This window comes from Myotis davidii, unplaced genomic scaffold (assembly GCF_000327345.1).
Source record: "Myotis davidii unplaced genomic scaffold, ASM32734v1 scaffold44, whole genome shotgun sequence".
NCBI lineage: Eukaryota > Metazoa > Chordata > Mammalia > Chiroptera > Vespertilionidae > Myotis > Myotis davidii.
This window is the reverse complement of record NW_006299705.1, coordinates 5,126,283-5,142,529: the sequence shown is the minus strand read 5'-3', so window position 1 is coordinate 5,142,529 and position 16,247 is coordinate 5,126,283. Positions and strand designations below refer to the sequence as shown.

At 39.7% G+C, this 16,247-nt stretch overlaps 1 protein-coding gene across 1 annotated transcript in view; it reads right to left on the bottom strand.

Annotated features, from left to right (window-relative positions):
• Positions 1 to 12,729: 12,729 nt before the first annotated feature.
• LOC102758612 (S-methylmethionine--homocysteine S-methyltransferase BHMT2) overlaps positions 12,730 to 16,247 on the bottom strand; it is a 4,401-nt gene continuing 883 nt past the window's right edge. Inside the window, exons 2-5 of the mRNA XM_006775575.1 lie at positions 15,290 to 15,481; positions 13,847 to 13,994; positions 13,214 to 13,396; positions 12,730 to 12,962 (exon numbers count right to left, since the gene is read on the bottom strand). Coding sequence (XP_006775638.1) covers positions 12,730 to 12,962; positions 13,214 to 13,396; positions 13,847 to 13,994; positions 15,290 to 15,481 — 756 coding nt within the window. The remainder of the gene's footprint in view (positions 12,963 to 13,213; positions 13,397 to 13,846; positions 13,995 to 15,289; positions 15,482 to 16,247) is intronic.

The window sequence follows — 16,247 nt, the reverse complement described above, 5'->3', positions numbered from 1 at the left end:
CCAGGGTTGCGTGTGGGGGAGGGGGGGGGGGGCGTGCAAGAGGCAACCAATCAATGATTCTCTCTCATCATTGATGTTTCTATCTCTCACATATGTAATATCTTAATCAATAAAAAATATATTAAAAAAAAAGAAAAGGTGGGAAAAGTAAGACAAGGAAGATGGGTAGAGTCTATATGTGCTGCCTGTGGCAGTTGCTAGCTGTAGGCCATTTTGAAAAATAAAAATAAATTTAATGTATTCAATTGTCTACTTGGAAGGTCAGGATGCTGGAGCACTAATCCACTGAATCCTTGCCCCAGTGATTGAAGGTTGTCTTGAGGACATTAGCTCCCTCACACTTTTGGTTGGTTGCCAGTGGGAAGAGGGATCTGCAGCCACACAGGAGAGGGCCCTGGGTCAGTAGGTGGGATGACTCTAGGACAGCGGTTCTCAACCTGTGGGTCGCAACCCCTTTGGCAGTCCAACGACCCTTTCACAGGGGTCGCCTAAGACCATCCTGCATATCAGATATTTATATTACGATTCACAACAGTAGCAACATTACAGTTATGAAGTAGCAACGGAAATAATTTTATGGTTGGGTCACAACATGAGGAACTGTATTTAAAGGGCCGGAAGGTTGAGAACCACTGCTCTAGGAAGACACTGTAGGTGCCAGGTGAGTCTGGACCACAGGGAACTGGCCTCCACAGCTGTAGTTGAGATTCAGTCAGAGTTGTGGAGGAAATGGGACAGGGAACTGGTCCCATCTGCTCTAGTTAGGTGATGAATTGAGTGTACAAAATGGCAGGCATGCCCAGCCAGCATGACTCGGTGGTTGAGCGTCGACCTATGAACCAAGAGGTCATGGTTCAATTCTCGGTCAGGGCACACGCCCAGATTTCGGCCTAATCCCCATGGTGGGGCATGCAGGAGACAGTCGGTCAATGAGTCTCTCTCATCAGTGATGTTTCTCTCTTTCCCTCTCCCTTCCTCTCTGAAATCAATAAAAATCTTTTCTTTTCTTTTTTTTAAATGACAGGCACTGCTGTGGCTTGAAATTCTGGTGTGGAGTTCCCTACAGTGTCAAATAGGGAACTCATTCTGGGTGCTTAGAACTAGTAACTTATTTGTACAAGGCCCCAAATTGTATTGCATAACAAGTCTGTGAGATATCTTTCTCCTGACTCTTTGTTTTCTTTGTGATAAGATATACATGACTCACAATTTGATTTTAACCATTTTCATATGTGCAGTTCAGTGGCATTAAAGACACTCACACTTTTGTGTAACCATCACCACCATTCATTTTTTAGAACTTTTTTTAATCTTCCCAAACGGACACTTAGTGCCCATTAAACAATAACTTGCCATGTACTTATTTGCTGACAACCACCATTCTAGTTTTTGCCCCTGATTTTGACTACTCTAGGTACTCGATACAAGTGGAATCATACAGTGTTTGTCCTTTTATGACTGGCTTATTTTACTTAGCATGGTGTCTTCAAGGTTCATAACATGTGTCAAAATTTCCTTCCTTCTAAAAGCTGCATAATATTCCATTGTATGAGTCTACCACATTTTCTTTTGTTTATCCATCCACTTGTTGATTTAAGCTTGGGTTACTTCTATTTTTTGACTACTGTGAATAATGCTGCTATAGACATGGCTTTAAAGAAATCCTTTTGAATCCCTGCTTTCAATTCTTTTGTGTATACACCCAGAGTGGAATCATATAGTAATTCTATTTTAATTTTGTAAGGAACCGCCTTACCATTCTCTGTAGTGGCTATGCTATTTTACATTCCGACCAAGAGTGCACCAGGGTTCCAATTTCACCATCTTCTCACTGACACTGTTTACCTCTAATTGGTGTCCTTGATATTTCATTGTGGTTTTGATTTGCATGTCCCTAATGATTAGTAATGCTGAACATCTTTTCATATGCTTGTTGGCAATTTGCATGACTATTGAAGTCCTTTGATCATTTTTTAAATCAGGTGTGTTTTTGTTATTGTTGAGTTGTAGAAGTCCTTTAGGGATATTAACCATAATCACATATATGATTTGCAATTGTTTTCTCCCTTTTCACGGTTTGCCTTTATTCCTCACTCTTTTTTTGTCTGTTTTTAAGATGTTGGGGCTTAAGCTGCTTTAATGACTTGTCACGATCACAAATATCTTTATTGGAGCCACTGGGACTTGAACATGGGCCTTGACTCTTCACCTACTTTCCTTTTTGACTATTTTACCCCAATCCTTAGCATTTGGTTACACTGACATAAAATGTAGTTTGAGCTGTGGCATTGTTACTGTATAAACAAAGTACCAACAAGATTTTTGCTTGTTCTTTGGATGACCTGGCTCTTGCTGCTATCCTCTTAGTCCTCCTCTCCCATCAGTCAGTGGTGATGCTTATATAGATATAGAATGCACTGGCTGACTTTAGTTACATTAATTAGCTAATTAATTAATTAATTTTATTTTCTCCGTTATGTCCTCCTTAAAATGTTCTATTCTGTTCCTTAAGGTGTTTTTAAGAATCAGAACATATTTTCCAAAGGCTATTTATTCATTCTAATAATGTCTTAAAAATGTGGCAGAAAAACCTAGCCATGGTTGTCTCCATAGGAGCAAGCTTCCATGCTCTGAAAATTAATCCTAAAGCACTGATGATAGCACTGCCGGCCACTGCCTACATTTCTGCCTGACACAAGGTAGGCCTCCAGTAAATATTTGTCAAATGGATGCTGCAATGCCACAACAAAGGGAGAGAATTTGTCAGGAAAGTGGGCTCAATTGTTTAATGTACCAGGAAAAAGGAGCAGTATTTTCTACATTATGGCCTCTGGAAATTGGTTTTATTTGTCTCATTCGTCATGCCTGAGGCTTCAGGATACCACATACCCAGGAGGAGACAGGAATAAATCTCTCCAGAAGAACACAGCAAGCCTAAGTAGCTATCTGGCTGGATGTTGAAGGGAACCAGGCCTTGGGCCCTTTTGATGAAAGGGCCTGCTTCCCCCACTGTATTATGGGAGGTTGTGAAGAGAATTCTTGAAAAAAAACAATGAAACTTTGGGACCTTTCAACATGATTTCTTTTCAACAATAACCCCTTGAGTAAACCCACTGCACTTCCTGGGCCTCCGCTTTCTCTCATCAACGATAATAGAGTTGAACCAGAGAGAGATTCTCCTGGGGCCCTGAAATGCTATATTGCTATTCTAATATTCAATTAGAAAGCCCAGCAGCTGTTATGGCGAAATGACCAGCATGACTGGTTACTAAGATGCGCAGTTGGAGCACCGCTCAGCCAGAAGCTGGGCTCACAGCTGGCAAGTTCAGCGGAGGTGGTGGCAGGAGCCTCTTCCCGCCTCTGTGGCAGCACTAAGGAGCGGCAAGCCAAGCATTAAGGAGTGAGCAGGTGGGTGGTTAGGAGCGAGGGGACCCGGATTGCGAGAGGGCCAGGCCGGGCTGAGGGACTCCTCCCCCCGCCCCCCGCCCCGCGTGTGAATTTCGTGCATCGGGCCTCTAATTATGTAATAAAAATGATATATATTCACACATATAATTAAATTCTAATGTGATAGTATCATAGGGGTAATTGTAGTCAACTGAATATTTGATTTCTGTTTGTTAATGTGACCATGTTGTCTGGCTGCCTGCCAGCCTTTGAATATTTTTCTATGTATTGGTATACTTTCCTATTTTAGGAGCCCCAAAACTCAGTTTCCTGACAGATGGGTTGTAGCAGGCCTGTGACTTTGGCCCTGTTAGTCAGACACATGAACTTGAGAGCCTGACTGAGAAGCAAGCTGGTGATGAAGTAGACATCAGGAGGAATCCCTTTTCTGGCCTGGGTTGTGGCCCAGGCAGCAAGTGATGGATATGGGTCCTCATAGGTACTGTCAGTAGTAGGTTCACACACAGACTGCTGTGCGTGTTGTGACTCTGGCCCTCCTGGAGGTTCTGTGAACTTCCAGGTTGCCTTCACTAAATCATTTTCCTGCTTAAACTCAACCTAGTGGATCCTGTTGCTGGCAAACAAGAGCATTGACTGGAGGAATTCATTTCCCAAAGTCTCTTACGTACCCAGGATTGAAGTATTTACTTTCCAAGGCCAAAAAATAATCTTTGCGGTATCTGTCCTTAAACTCAATTATTTAGTCCATAAAATAATATGACTGTTGCTTTAGTAACAATTATTTATTCATTCAACAAATCTTGTGCTCAGAGTTGAAAGGCTATGGTGATTTGTAAGACACAAGCCTTGTCTCTGAAAGCTCACATCTGTTTTAAAGCTGAGCATCTATTCTTGGGTGACTTGATTATTATAATAATGCTTAACATTGATGAGTACGTACTGTGCTTGCACATGTGTTAACTCGTTGAATCATCCCAACAATTGGAAGAGTAGGTACATCTATTATTCCTACACATGAGGAAAGCCAAGTCTCTAGCTCGAGACCATAGAGCCAGTAAGCAGCAGAGCTGAGATTCAAAGCCAGGTGGCCTGGCCCCAGACCCACATCCTTAACACCCCTCTATGGCAGTATGCTTGTGTCGCTGACAGCAGTTCGATTAAGATACTACCATTTATATTCTTCACCTTTGAGACTGCTTCCCTCTCATTATAAAACTGAGAATCTATCAGCAGTCACTATTGAACCAGGAAAGAGTAAACATTCCTCCCTTCTTTGTACAGATAAAACCAATCACCCCAAATGGACCATAACCTTTCCCTCAGTGCCCTTGGGCACAACTGAGCAAAAGACTAGGACTTAGAAAAAACCCACACCAGAAACTAAATGCTTCACCTCCCTTCCCTTGCTCTTTCCTCTCTGTGACTTATTCTTAACACAATAGCAGAGTGATTCTGTCCCTTCCCTGTTCAAAACCCTGCAGTGTCCTCTCCTTTTACTCAGAGTAAAAACCAAAATCCTTGTTAAGACATAAATTCTCACATAATTTGACTTTGCTTACTTCTCAGATTGCATCTCCTATGATGCTTTCCCCTCCCACAATGCCTGGCTCCTAAAAGTCCTAATCAATTTGTTGAATAGAGTGAACGAATGAATGAATGAATGAATGAGCAAGTAGGTAAGAAAAAGAACTACTTTCCAAAGGCAGTTAGTGAGGTATCTATTGCTTCTAAAATCAGAATATACAGTGAATCTGTTCATTATAGCAACTTGTAAGGCTTCTTCGCATGGAGAGAAGCCCATGGGAACTAATATTTCTGGTCCTCCTAACTGGAAAAGTATGATTTACCAATTTTGTTGTTACTGAAAGTGGTTTAGAATAGTACTAGTATATCCCACATTCATCTCTTAGAGAAATAGTTAAAATGGCTGTGTTGGCTTTACTTTTTCTAAAACTTTAAAATGGTATATTTTAAATGGCAATGATACATTTTAAAAATTTGTTTAGTATTTTTAAATGTTTTGTTTGTTTAGATTCCACATATGAATGAAATCATACTGTATGTGTCTCTGTCTGAGCTATTTCATTTAGCATTATAGCCTCAAGGTCCACTCATGTTGTCATAATTGGTAAGATTTCTTTTTTATAAGTGAATATATATACGCCACAATTTCTAAATCCATTTATCTGTTGATGGACACTTAGTTGTTTCTATATCTTGTCTATGAATAATGTTGCAATGAACTAAGGGGTACAGGTATTTTTTAATTGGTGTTTTCATATTTTTTTGATAAATATCTAGAAGTGCGCATAGTTAGATCATATGGGAGTTCTATTCTTAATTATTTGAGGACTCTCCATAGTGGCTGCCCATCAACAGTGTATGAGTGTCTCCTTTTCTCTGCATCCTCTCCAAACACACCTTTGTTGAGTTCTATATTCTGCCAAGTTCTGGGAATACAACAATTAATAAGATATTTTCTCTGCCCCCTCAAGTCAGTGGCAGGTAAGTAAATAGGAATGATCAAGTGAGTATTAAAACTACATGGTATTTGTACAGCCAGCATGGCTCAGTGGTTGAGTGTTGACCTATAAACCAGGAGGTGACAGTTCCATTCCCAGTCAGGGCACATGCTCAGGTTGCAGCTTGATCCCTAGTGTGGGGCGTGCAGGAGGCAGCCGATCAATGATTCTCTCTCATCATTGATGTTTCTATCTCTCTCTCCCTCTCCCTTCCTCTCTGAAGTCAATAAAAGTGTATTAAAACAAAAAACTGACATGGTATTCATGATACACCTAGGGTACTATGGAAGTCCATAGGAGAAGTACAATGACTATCAGGCCAATCAATAAGTAAATGTTATTTGAATAATGAATGGATGAGTGAGCGATTGAGTGAGTGAATAAATGAATGAATGAGGGAATATAATTGGTATGAGAGTAGAGAACCTGCAAGGCATGTGGTCATCATCGAAGGAGAGATGCTTCTCCAATTTCACTATTTTGAATGAGATGAAACATGAGTGGGGGAGTGCCAGCAATGCTGCAGTCAGCATGTCCAATCCACTTGGCCGAAGACGTCATAAAATGGCTCTGATGGGCAAAATTGCACCCTTCTGAAGCTCTTCTCAGCTTTTTCATAATTAATTAAAATATGTGCTTGTCTTCAAGGCAGCTGACTGTACAGCCAAAATGGATTGCTTAATGTTGCCTATGATTTTGCATCAGGTATCAGGTCACAGCTGTGATCATGGTGAAGCAGGAATTGTTTTTCCAGCTGAACTTCGCTCCTGAGGTTCAGCACACCTCTTGGATCCCTTACGTGGTCTCTGTGCCAGTTATTTGCTAGTCTGTGTTGCTGATTCTACACACGGCACAGCACGGTTTATCAGAGGGACATTTACTCTTGATAACTCCATGGTACGGTAAACATCTGCTGTGGAACTGGAAAGAGCTAGTTCAAGCCAGTTCTTAGTTTCCCTGGTCATTCTTACATTTTTATAAACAATTACCTTTTTTTTTTTTCATTTTTCCCTACTGAGAGTCAGAAATCTTGCCTTTAAAAACAACCCTCATTTTAATACACTAAATTGCTTAAAGTAATTATAAATAAAATTTTAATGTTTTAGTATCATTTTTAAAAGTTGGAGTTAGAATTGCATGATTTGAAATACTTTTCCCTGATATGTTTTTATTATTATCTGAAGAATGATCCAATCACTATATAATTGTGGGGTATTTCAATGTAGGAAATCTTTCTCTTAAAGAGTTTCCTTTACTGGATACCTGCTTGACTCTTGTAAGTTTTTATCAACTTCCATCTCATCAACATTCTATTCCAGGCTTTACATGCACTTTACCCCAAATGAAACCAGCATGTTTAACAGATCTAGGATGACTTTTGTCTTATCAATAATGCCCAGACAACAAGTTATCAAAGCAAAGCAGCACACAATAAAGTTATTAAATTTTCTTCTTGAACACAATTTCCAGTGGCTACTCACTGTTTCATCAAATGGGTGTAAACTACATTATTGCTCAGGCCAATCTTTATGTCATATCTCATCTTCTTTTATTACTCTCTGTCTGCATATCTTCTTTTTTTAAAAAAATACATTTTTATTTATTTTAGAGAGGAAGGGAGAGAGGGAGAGAGAGATAGAAACATCAATGATGAGAGAGAATCGTTGATTGGCTGCCTCCTGCATGCCCCACTCTGGGGATCAAGCCGCAACCCAAGCAGATGCCCTGACCGGGAATGGAACCGTGACCTCCTGGTTCATAGGTCGACACTCCACCACTGAGTCACACCGGCTGGACAGTCTGTGTATCTTCTTCAAATTCCCTTTCCTTATTAATTTCCTTATTTGCATCTTTCAATTCATGTCACGTCTATGACCAACAAACTCTGAAGAATATATTTAAAATTTTTTTGGTATCCATCACAATTGTCAATCGGAAAACCTGAATGGCTTGACTCTTTCTAAAAATCTAAATGAGTTGCTCTTAACTAATATGGACCTCAAATGATTTTCATTTCTTGTGAGCCAAGGGACCTAGATTTTAAAATATTTATCAACCACCATATATAATTCCTGTTTATTTACTACACCATTTCTAAACTCTATGGTATGAAACTGGATGAAAGTTTTCATTCATACTAGTGCAGACACAGGGAAGGGAGAGTGAAGGATAGCCCCTTCTCCCTATGTAGCCTCTTAGTTCTTGCTCTTGCCTTTTTACACGATCTTTATCTACTAGACAAGCTGTTACTTTATCTACTAGACAATTGTGAGCATTCACTCTCACACTGAGAAAGAAAAGCAAGAGTCTAGAATATAAGTAATAAATATTTGTTATTATTTTCAAAGAAAGAGCCATAAAATTTTAAACACTGTAAGAGGTATATTATTTTTACTTTTATTAATTTTCACAAGTTGATACATTATTTTGAAAAAACAGAGAGAAATCAGTACATAGAAAATAAGTCAAGAAAATAGTAGACCAAGATAGATTTGAACTCCAACTTTTTAAGTCTTCTAAAACTGTTTGTTTTTACTTATTTTAAACAGTAAGTATTTATTTACTGTTTATTATTAAGCATCTATTATTATGCCTAGCACAATGCTAAATACTATAAGGAAAAATATAAGAAGTATACCACATGGTCTTTGTCCCTAAATATTTTGTAATCTAGCTATTTATGATTATAAAGACATTAAAAAAACTCTAGATCCTGTCACGTGTAAGTAAAATCATCTTCAAAATTAATCACTTTGGAAGGTTATACAATTATTTCAACAATCCTTCCATTGCTCAAATTGGTTTTTGCTTCTTTTCCTTCAGGACTGCCTTTGGAATCATATAAATCATATATAAGAAAAGCAGACTCGTTATGTTAGTTCAGAATGCCACTTCACCTTCCTCAAGCACCTAGCTTAGTCACCTGAATTAATCACTAGATTCGTGCACAGTGACTTCTGATTGTTTTAAAATCTCTAATTCATCCCAAAGACAAGTTTCATTATTCTTTTTTTCTTTTTGGAAAAAATAAAATTATTTTTCATTTATACCTTACAAGTTGAAACTTCTAGTTAGAACTATTACACATGATTGGAATAAACTCATAAACTCATGCAGTAGAACAGTCTATTGTAACAAATGTCTATTACCACATTCTGTTGTTGGAACCTTTTATCATATTAATAAACATGACAACCATATGTGCTAGGCACTATCATTACAGCAAACAGGGGCAGACCTGGGACTTAAATTCAGGTCTGTCTGTTTTTCAAGATTATGATATTAATTGCTATTCAGTTAGCTGTTCTTAAGCTTCTAAGGTATTTATTTTTATTTTTTTTGCTATTCTTGATAATCTGAAAAACAATGTACTGCAGAATTCCTGGACAGTAAATATTGAGAACAAGGAGCGCTTCTCATCACCATTGTGTCCTCTGCAGCATCCGTCAGGAGTGGGATGCTCGCGTGTAGAATTCACTGACGGGGCTGCCTCACATGAGCTGTTCAGCGGCTGGAAACATCACAGTGGGCTGATGATAAAGATGAGGAGGGGTCCAGATGAGGTTCGAGGGGGTTTTCTTTCTGTTTTATTATTCCAGGGTTTTCACTGCTCCTTAGCTGTCTGGCTTTGACAACGAAGGACAGAAAGGTCTGCCAGAAGCTGGCAGCAGGTTTTCCCAATACTCCCTTCTAGCCCTGTGTTTTAAAAAATATAGTTAATTAATTTAAAGATTTGTATCATATATATACACAATACATATCAATTAGGTGAATAATCAGGATAAACTAGAGATTCAGTTTCAATATAAAGACAGAACAATTGTGTTCATATCCGTTCATTTCCAGGGGTCTTTCTCAAATTTCTATCCTCAGTAACAATCATAAGGCTTCATACCACCTGTCAGAAAAAGACAATGTGTTTGAGTCTTATAGACTTACTAGAGATCTGGTGCATGAATTTGTGCACCAGTGGGGTCCCTTGGCCTGGCCTGTGGGATTGGGCCAAAACTGGCTCTCTGACATCCCCCGAGGGGTTCCAGATTGCGAGAGGGTGCAGGCCAGGCCAAGGGACTTAAATTCAGGTCTATCTGGTTTTCAAGATTATGATATTAATTGCTATTCTAAGGTATTAGAAGCTTAAGGGATCCCACCAGTGCATGATAGATCCTGGTCAGGGAGGGATGTGGGAGGTTGGCCAGCCGGGGTGGGACCGAAGGAGGGCTCCAGGGCGAGTTCAGCCCATCTTGCTCAGTCCTAATCAGCTGGACCCCAGCAGCAAGCTAACCTACCAGTCAGAGTGTCTGCCCCCTGGTGGTCAGTGAATGTCATAGTGAGCAGTTGAGTGGCCTTACCATATCATCATACTAGAAGCCCAATGCACGAAATTCATGCAAGAGTAGGCCTTCTTTCCCCTGCTGCCAGCACCAGCTTCCCTCTGGCACCCAGGACCCAGGCTTTCCTCGCAGCCCTGGCTTCATCAGGGAGGATGTCCGGAAGGACATCTGGTCTAATTAGCATATTACGATTTTTTTATTATAGATTATGCTTTGATTGGTTGAATGGAAGGCCGAACACTTAACATATTAGCCTTTTATTATATAGGATATTCATTCTGAAATTTGTAGCAGGGTTCTACTCAATATTTTAATGCAATAACAAGTCTATGAAGATGGGCTTTTTTGTCTGTTTTGTTTTAAGAAATATTTTTTAAATATATTTTTATTGATTTTAGAGAGGGAAAGGGAGAGAGAGATAGAAACAGCAATGATGAGAGAGAATCATTGATTGGTTGCCTCCTGCATGTCCTCTACTGGGGATCGAGCCCGTAACCCAGGCATGTGCCCTTGGCGGGAATTGAACCTGGGACTCTTCAGTCTGCAGGCCAACTCTCTATCCACTGGGCCAAATCAGCTAGGGCTATGAAGATGGTTTTTAATGTAATGAGCCAAAATATAATTCTTCAAAAAGTAACGAAAAGCAGAATTCAAATAACTTTGTCAGTATTTATTCCCTGCGTTTAGATAGAAAGAAGAGTACAAAGGTTCCTGGTCACAGACCTTTGTGTTAAATATAATTTTAGTTATTTTCCCCCTTTACTTATGAAACAATGAATAAATTAATATATTGGGATGATAAAAATGTCAGAAATCTGGGTGCATACAGGTTTCTGTGTAATCACAAATATCTGTAAACATCAGTATGTTTGGGAGTTCAGGGTTCAAGGAGTGTGTGGTTTTACTCTAGAGAATAATGCTTTCTCTTTAGTGGCTAATGCATTTTAAAGTCACCTGGACAATGATAATTTTTTTTTTGGACAATGATAATTAAAATAAATTGTTTCTCACTTATCTGAAGGATATCAATCATCACTAAAGTATGCTTTCTTCCTCATTTAATTATACTTATACTAGAGGCCCAGTGCATGGATTCGTGTACCGGTGGGGTCCCTCGGCCTGGCATGTGCCCTCTTGCAATCCGGGACCCCTTGGGGGATGTTGGAGAGCCGATTTCAGCCTGATCCACACAGGCCCGATCCAGACAGGAGGGAGCCTGATCATGTGCATTGAGCATCTGTCCCCTGGTGGTCAGTGCATATCATAGTGATCGGTTGCTTAGGTTTTTATGTATATAGATTGAGTACTTTTTTTCTAAGTATGATATCTACAGTATAGAAACCATCTTCTGTAATAAATGTCTATATCTCCCCCCAAAAATGTTTGGATAAATGATTTCTTGTCTACTTTTACAATCTAAATAAATTTACATTAGGAAAGTCATTCCAGTTCAAAAATGAAGAGTATTCTAAATCCCAGTGAAATGGATAAAGATGTATAAAATGGATTAAATATATACCAGCACTGAATAGAAAAGAGGAGACAGCAGATATCTTGACTAGTTTTTGGAAGATGGGAAAGGAATGACATTCTATTGAAGAGAGAGACAGAGAGAATCAGAGATGCAAATAGAACAGTAATTTCCTCCCCTTCTTCCCCTCCACAATGTCTTCAATGATGAAATGGATTGATTGTAACAAATAGTGTAATTTAGAAAAAAGAAGATATTAGAGAAGGCAAAGACCTGTTATTCTTCTTTCAACAATGAAAACGGAAGTTAATTAGAAATTTATATATAAACAGATGAAGAGAAAAATAAAGTTGTGTTCTGATTTGTATTTTATGAGTCCTGCTTGTTTAATATGACAATTATAGTAATATTGTAAATGTTATTTACATTTTTAGAATAAACTTACAGACAAATCTTGGAGGACTTAACTATAATTACAGAGCAAAATACAATGGTTATGAATCTTGATAATATAAAAGTATTGGTATAACAAAGAAACCAAGAAATAGGTAAGTGAGAAAAAGTAGAGGGCAGCAGGAGTGGAATAAGCAGATACTGCCTCATGTTGATGGATTAAGGAATAAGTGGTTAAATATGAAATTCAAACTTAAAAAGACAATCAAAAATTGTTGAAAAAATAAAAATGTAATAAGTCAAATTAGGAAAAGGAGAACATAGGAAAGGAGATGATCATGTGATTTAAATTCCTCAGCTTTCACAAAAGGCAATTACCACTTACAATTGGTAAAACAAGAAATGGAGGTACAAGACTTCAAAATATAAATGCCAAGCAGGCTATCTCTGGGACTGGGACTGGTGTCGGGAGGGAAGCAACTTATACTTTTCATTTTATACAATTCACTTCCTGAATTTTTATTATCATAGGCACACATAGTATGTGCAATAATAAATAAAATAAGATTTGAGGAAAATAGTGTTGTTAATGTAAAAATTCCTACCTGGCTCTAATCCAGGGTTTGGTATGCATATTGAGGCCAGTTCCCCAAATACCATGCTTATCAGAAGCGGGGGGCCAAAAGCCCCTTTCTGGGGCCAGCTCCTCTGCAATCGCCCTGATGTGATAGGGCTCGAATCCACAGCACCCGCCGATGTACCTGACCCCCAGGTTGTAGGCCTCTCTGGCGTATTTTTGAATGTCCCACCTGGTTGCAGTTCTGGGCTCCAGTCCTAGAATGTAATAGTTATGGCATTTCTGTTACCATCTCCATTTTCAGATGATAGATGCTCTGATGAATGTTGATGTTACTTTTTAAATTAAAAAACTGTAAATTTTAGATTATGCATTCTTCAGATAGCTCATTTTTGGTTAATATTGCATGTTTTTGGCTTAGGCAGTCTTGAATTGTAAGATGAACCATAGCTGTTCATTATGTCACAACAGGAAATCTCAGGGACCTCTAATATGCACCTGAGCTTACCAAAGGGATATTCTGGGAGATCCACAAACCCTCCTTTGCCACAGTCAGGTGTGTGGAACCCCAGAGACTGCACCATCAGATGTGCTTTCAATCCTGCAGCTTGGAGGCCTTCCTTCATGAGCTTCATTGTCTTCAAGCTGATCCCAGGCCCAAATCGGCAGTTCACGCCAACGATTGAAGCCCCTATGCAAAGACATAAAAAATGTTTACATTTTTAAAAATATATATATTTTTATTGACTTTAGAGAGGAAGGAAGAGGGAGAGCGGGATAGAACCATCAATGATGAGAGAGAATCATTGATCGGCTGCCTCCTGCATGCCTCCAACTGGGGATTGAGACACAACCTGGGCATGTGCCCTGACTGGGAATCTAACTGTGACCTCCTGATGCACAGGTTGATGCTCAACCACTGAGACACACTGGCCAGGCACATTTTATTTTTACTTTTTTATTTTTTGACAGTTAGAAGGTGCCTTAGAGGTTACTATCTCTGCCTCCCAAGTGTTACCGATGAGGAAAACAATTCCAGTTCAATTTTTTAGTTCTGAACTGCCCTGACAATGTTAGGCAAAGTTTGCTGAATTTCATAAACAACAACTGAGCAGCTTATCACACTATGAGTCCACATTACCTGCTTTCACCAGCTTCACAGCACAGTCTCCAGGTGTTACGTCATTCTTGTCTCCCTCTGGGCCTATGCACATGGTAGCTGCCACAGGTTTCCCGGATTCCTTTAAGACTTCCACAGCCCACACAGCTTCCTCAGCATTCTCAAAATACTAAGAGAAATTGCATTGCTTTCTATTGGTCCAAATATAAAGCAGATTTTGAGTGGTAGCATGTAAATGTTGCAAAACCGTTGTTATAAAAATAACCGAGTATATAATATGTAATAAACTTGCTAAGGAATGTGTCTCTCTCAGACTGACTAAAGAATACCTTTCTGAGTAAATATTTTAATTCCTTTAACAATACAGGGTGGGGCAAAAATAGTTTTACATTTGTTTGTATGGAAAATAGTGCAATACATTCATAAGTGTTCCATAAAGGAGGATTGGAAATATGATTATTCCCGCAGATGAGAACACTGAGGCACAGAGTGGGGAGGGATAGCTACCGAGTTTCTTTGTGAATGGTGGACAGGACACCCTGTTTGATAAATTTATGACATTTGCAGGGGTGTCTCTCAGGAAATCCCTTAATGCCACAGTCGAAAAGCTGAACTTAGGTGAAGAAAAGCTAGCAGAAATCTCCCTGCTTCTTCCTTCTTGATTTAGAAACAGATTCTGCAGAAGCAGTGTGTGAGGATGACAGAGTCAAAAGATATGGGTGTGTTTGTGCTCCGCTGTAGGTGGCCCTAAGCCTTCAAAAGGCTGCAGAAGCAAGGTTTTCAATAGGCTCAATAGAGTGATTGGGGAAATAGCAGTTGGTAGGCTATTGTCCTTGTTGAGGTGAAGGCTTGGATTGAGGACTCGACTCTAGCAATTGTAATGGTAAATGGTGAATGAGGGCTTTTTAATTTTTGGAAGAGGCAGGAAGAGAATGTTTTGGGCCTACTGTTCAGTCAATAACCGATTCTTTCTGTTTCTTTCTTTAAAATATTGCTCACATGTTATAATTTGAGTGGGAACAGGGAGGCAAGAGGGAGCAAGGATGGAGGAGAACAAGGGAGCTACTGGTACTGAGGATTACTGGTGGGTTCTGGAGGAGCCTGAGCATCCACCTACCTCCAGGGCTTTAATCCCTTCTGTAGCCTGTCCCTCCTTCAGGGGGAGATACTCCCTGAATCCCTGTCCCCTTTCTCTGACCCCATGTTACAGTGTCTCCTGAGAGTCAGCTGCTGCAACCACCTGCCCTAGAAAAGCAAGGCTGGGCCTCTCCTGGATCTGTCCTTTGGCTTCACAGAGAACAGAGCATCCGAGTGAGAGGATGTTGACTATAGTGCATTTAAATAAACCTTTGACCATCGGAGGGAATGAGGGCATAAGGCAATCCAATACTCTCATGGAAGTTGAAGACTGTTCAGTTATACTTGTCAATAAGTTTAACACTCTCCCTATAACACTAGACTTACCTCTGCAATCAAGAAGTCCACATTTTTCCTGGTAAAAACCTCTACTTGTAGTCGAAAAAGTCTTTTAACTCTTGCTTCATCCGCGTCCTGTTTATATATTGCTGTCTGGCAGATACCCCCTGCTACCAAAGCATCACCTTTGTCAGCCACTTCTCTGGCGAGGTCACAGGCAGCGGCATTTACATCTTTCCACTGAGGTTAGAGAGCAAGAAGTAAGATGGTGAGCCTGGCATTTTAAAGGTGTATTATAATCTATAACAAAGGGGGAAATGAGCAAGTAAGATGAGGAGAAGTTGCTGGTTTTAACTGCAATTTGAGAAGATCAGCAGAGTTAGGTACCATCTCCTCTACTACCAGTGAGGTTTAATTCCATTATTGTACTTACCACATTGGATTTTAGCATATTTGTTTGCCTCCTACACTTGACTGTGAGCCATGACAGAAAAGGCTCTATGCCTTTGTACACTCTTTGTATCTGGCATAGGGATTGCACTATAACAGGCACTCAATAAGTGTTGGTTGGTTGGGCATTAACATTTATAAGTATTAACACTTTACATTTGCAGAATATCTCACAATACTTCCACATTCTTCACCATATTCACCTTTCTCAACAACCCTAGGCAGTTAAGCATAAGTTATCTCCATTTTTCAGGAAAAACCAATACTCCATGCAGTTAAGTGTCTTACACAAAGTCACACAGCCAATAGGTGGCAAAGTCAGGTATTCAATTCTTCTCATTCCAAGGCCACTGCAGTGAGCCCTAGGACCACCCTGTCTCCAGATGGACAAGTCAAAAAAGAAGAATGTGAAATAGGGAGGTAAAAAGAGCATCTATAAAATGTTCTTTCTTTATAAAAAACTAGGGGCCCGGTGCACGAAATTCGTGCACTGGGGGGGGGGAGTGTCCCTCAGCCCAGCCTGCCCCCTCTCACATACTGGGAGCCCTCAGGCGTT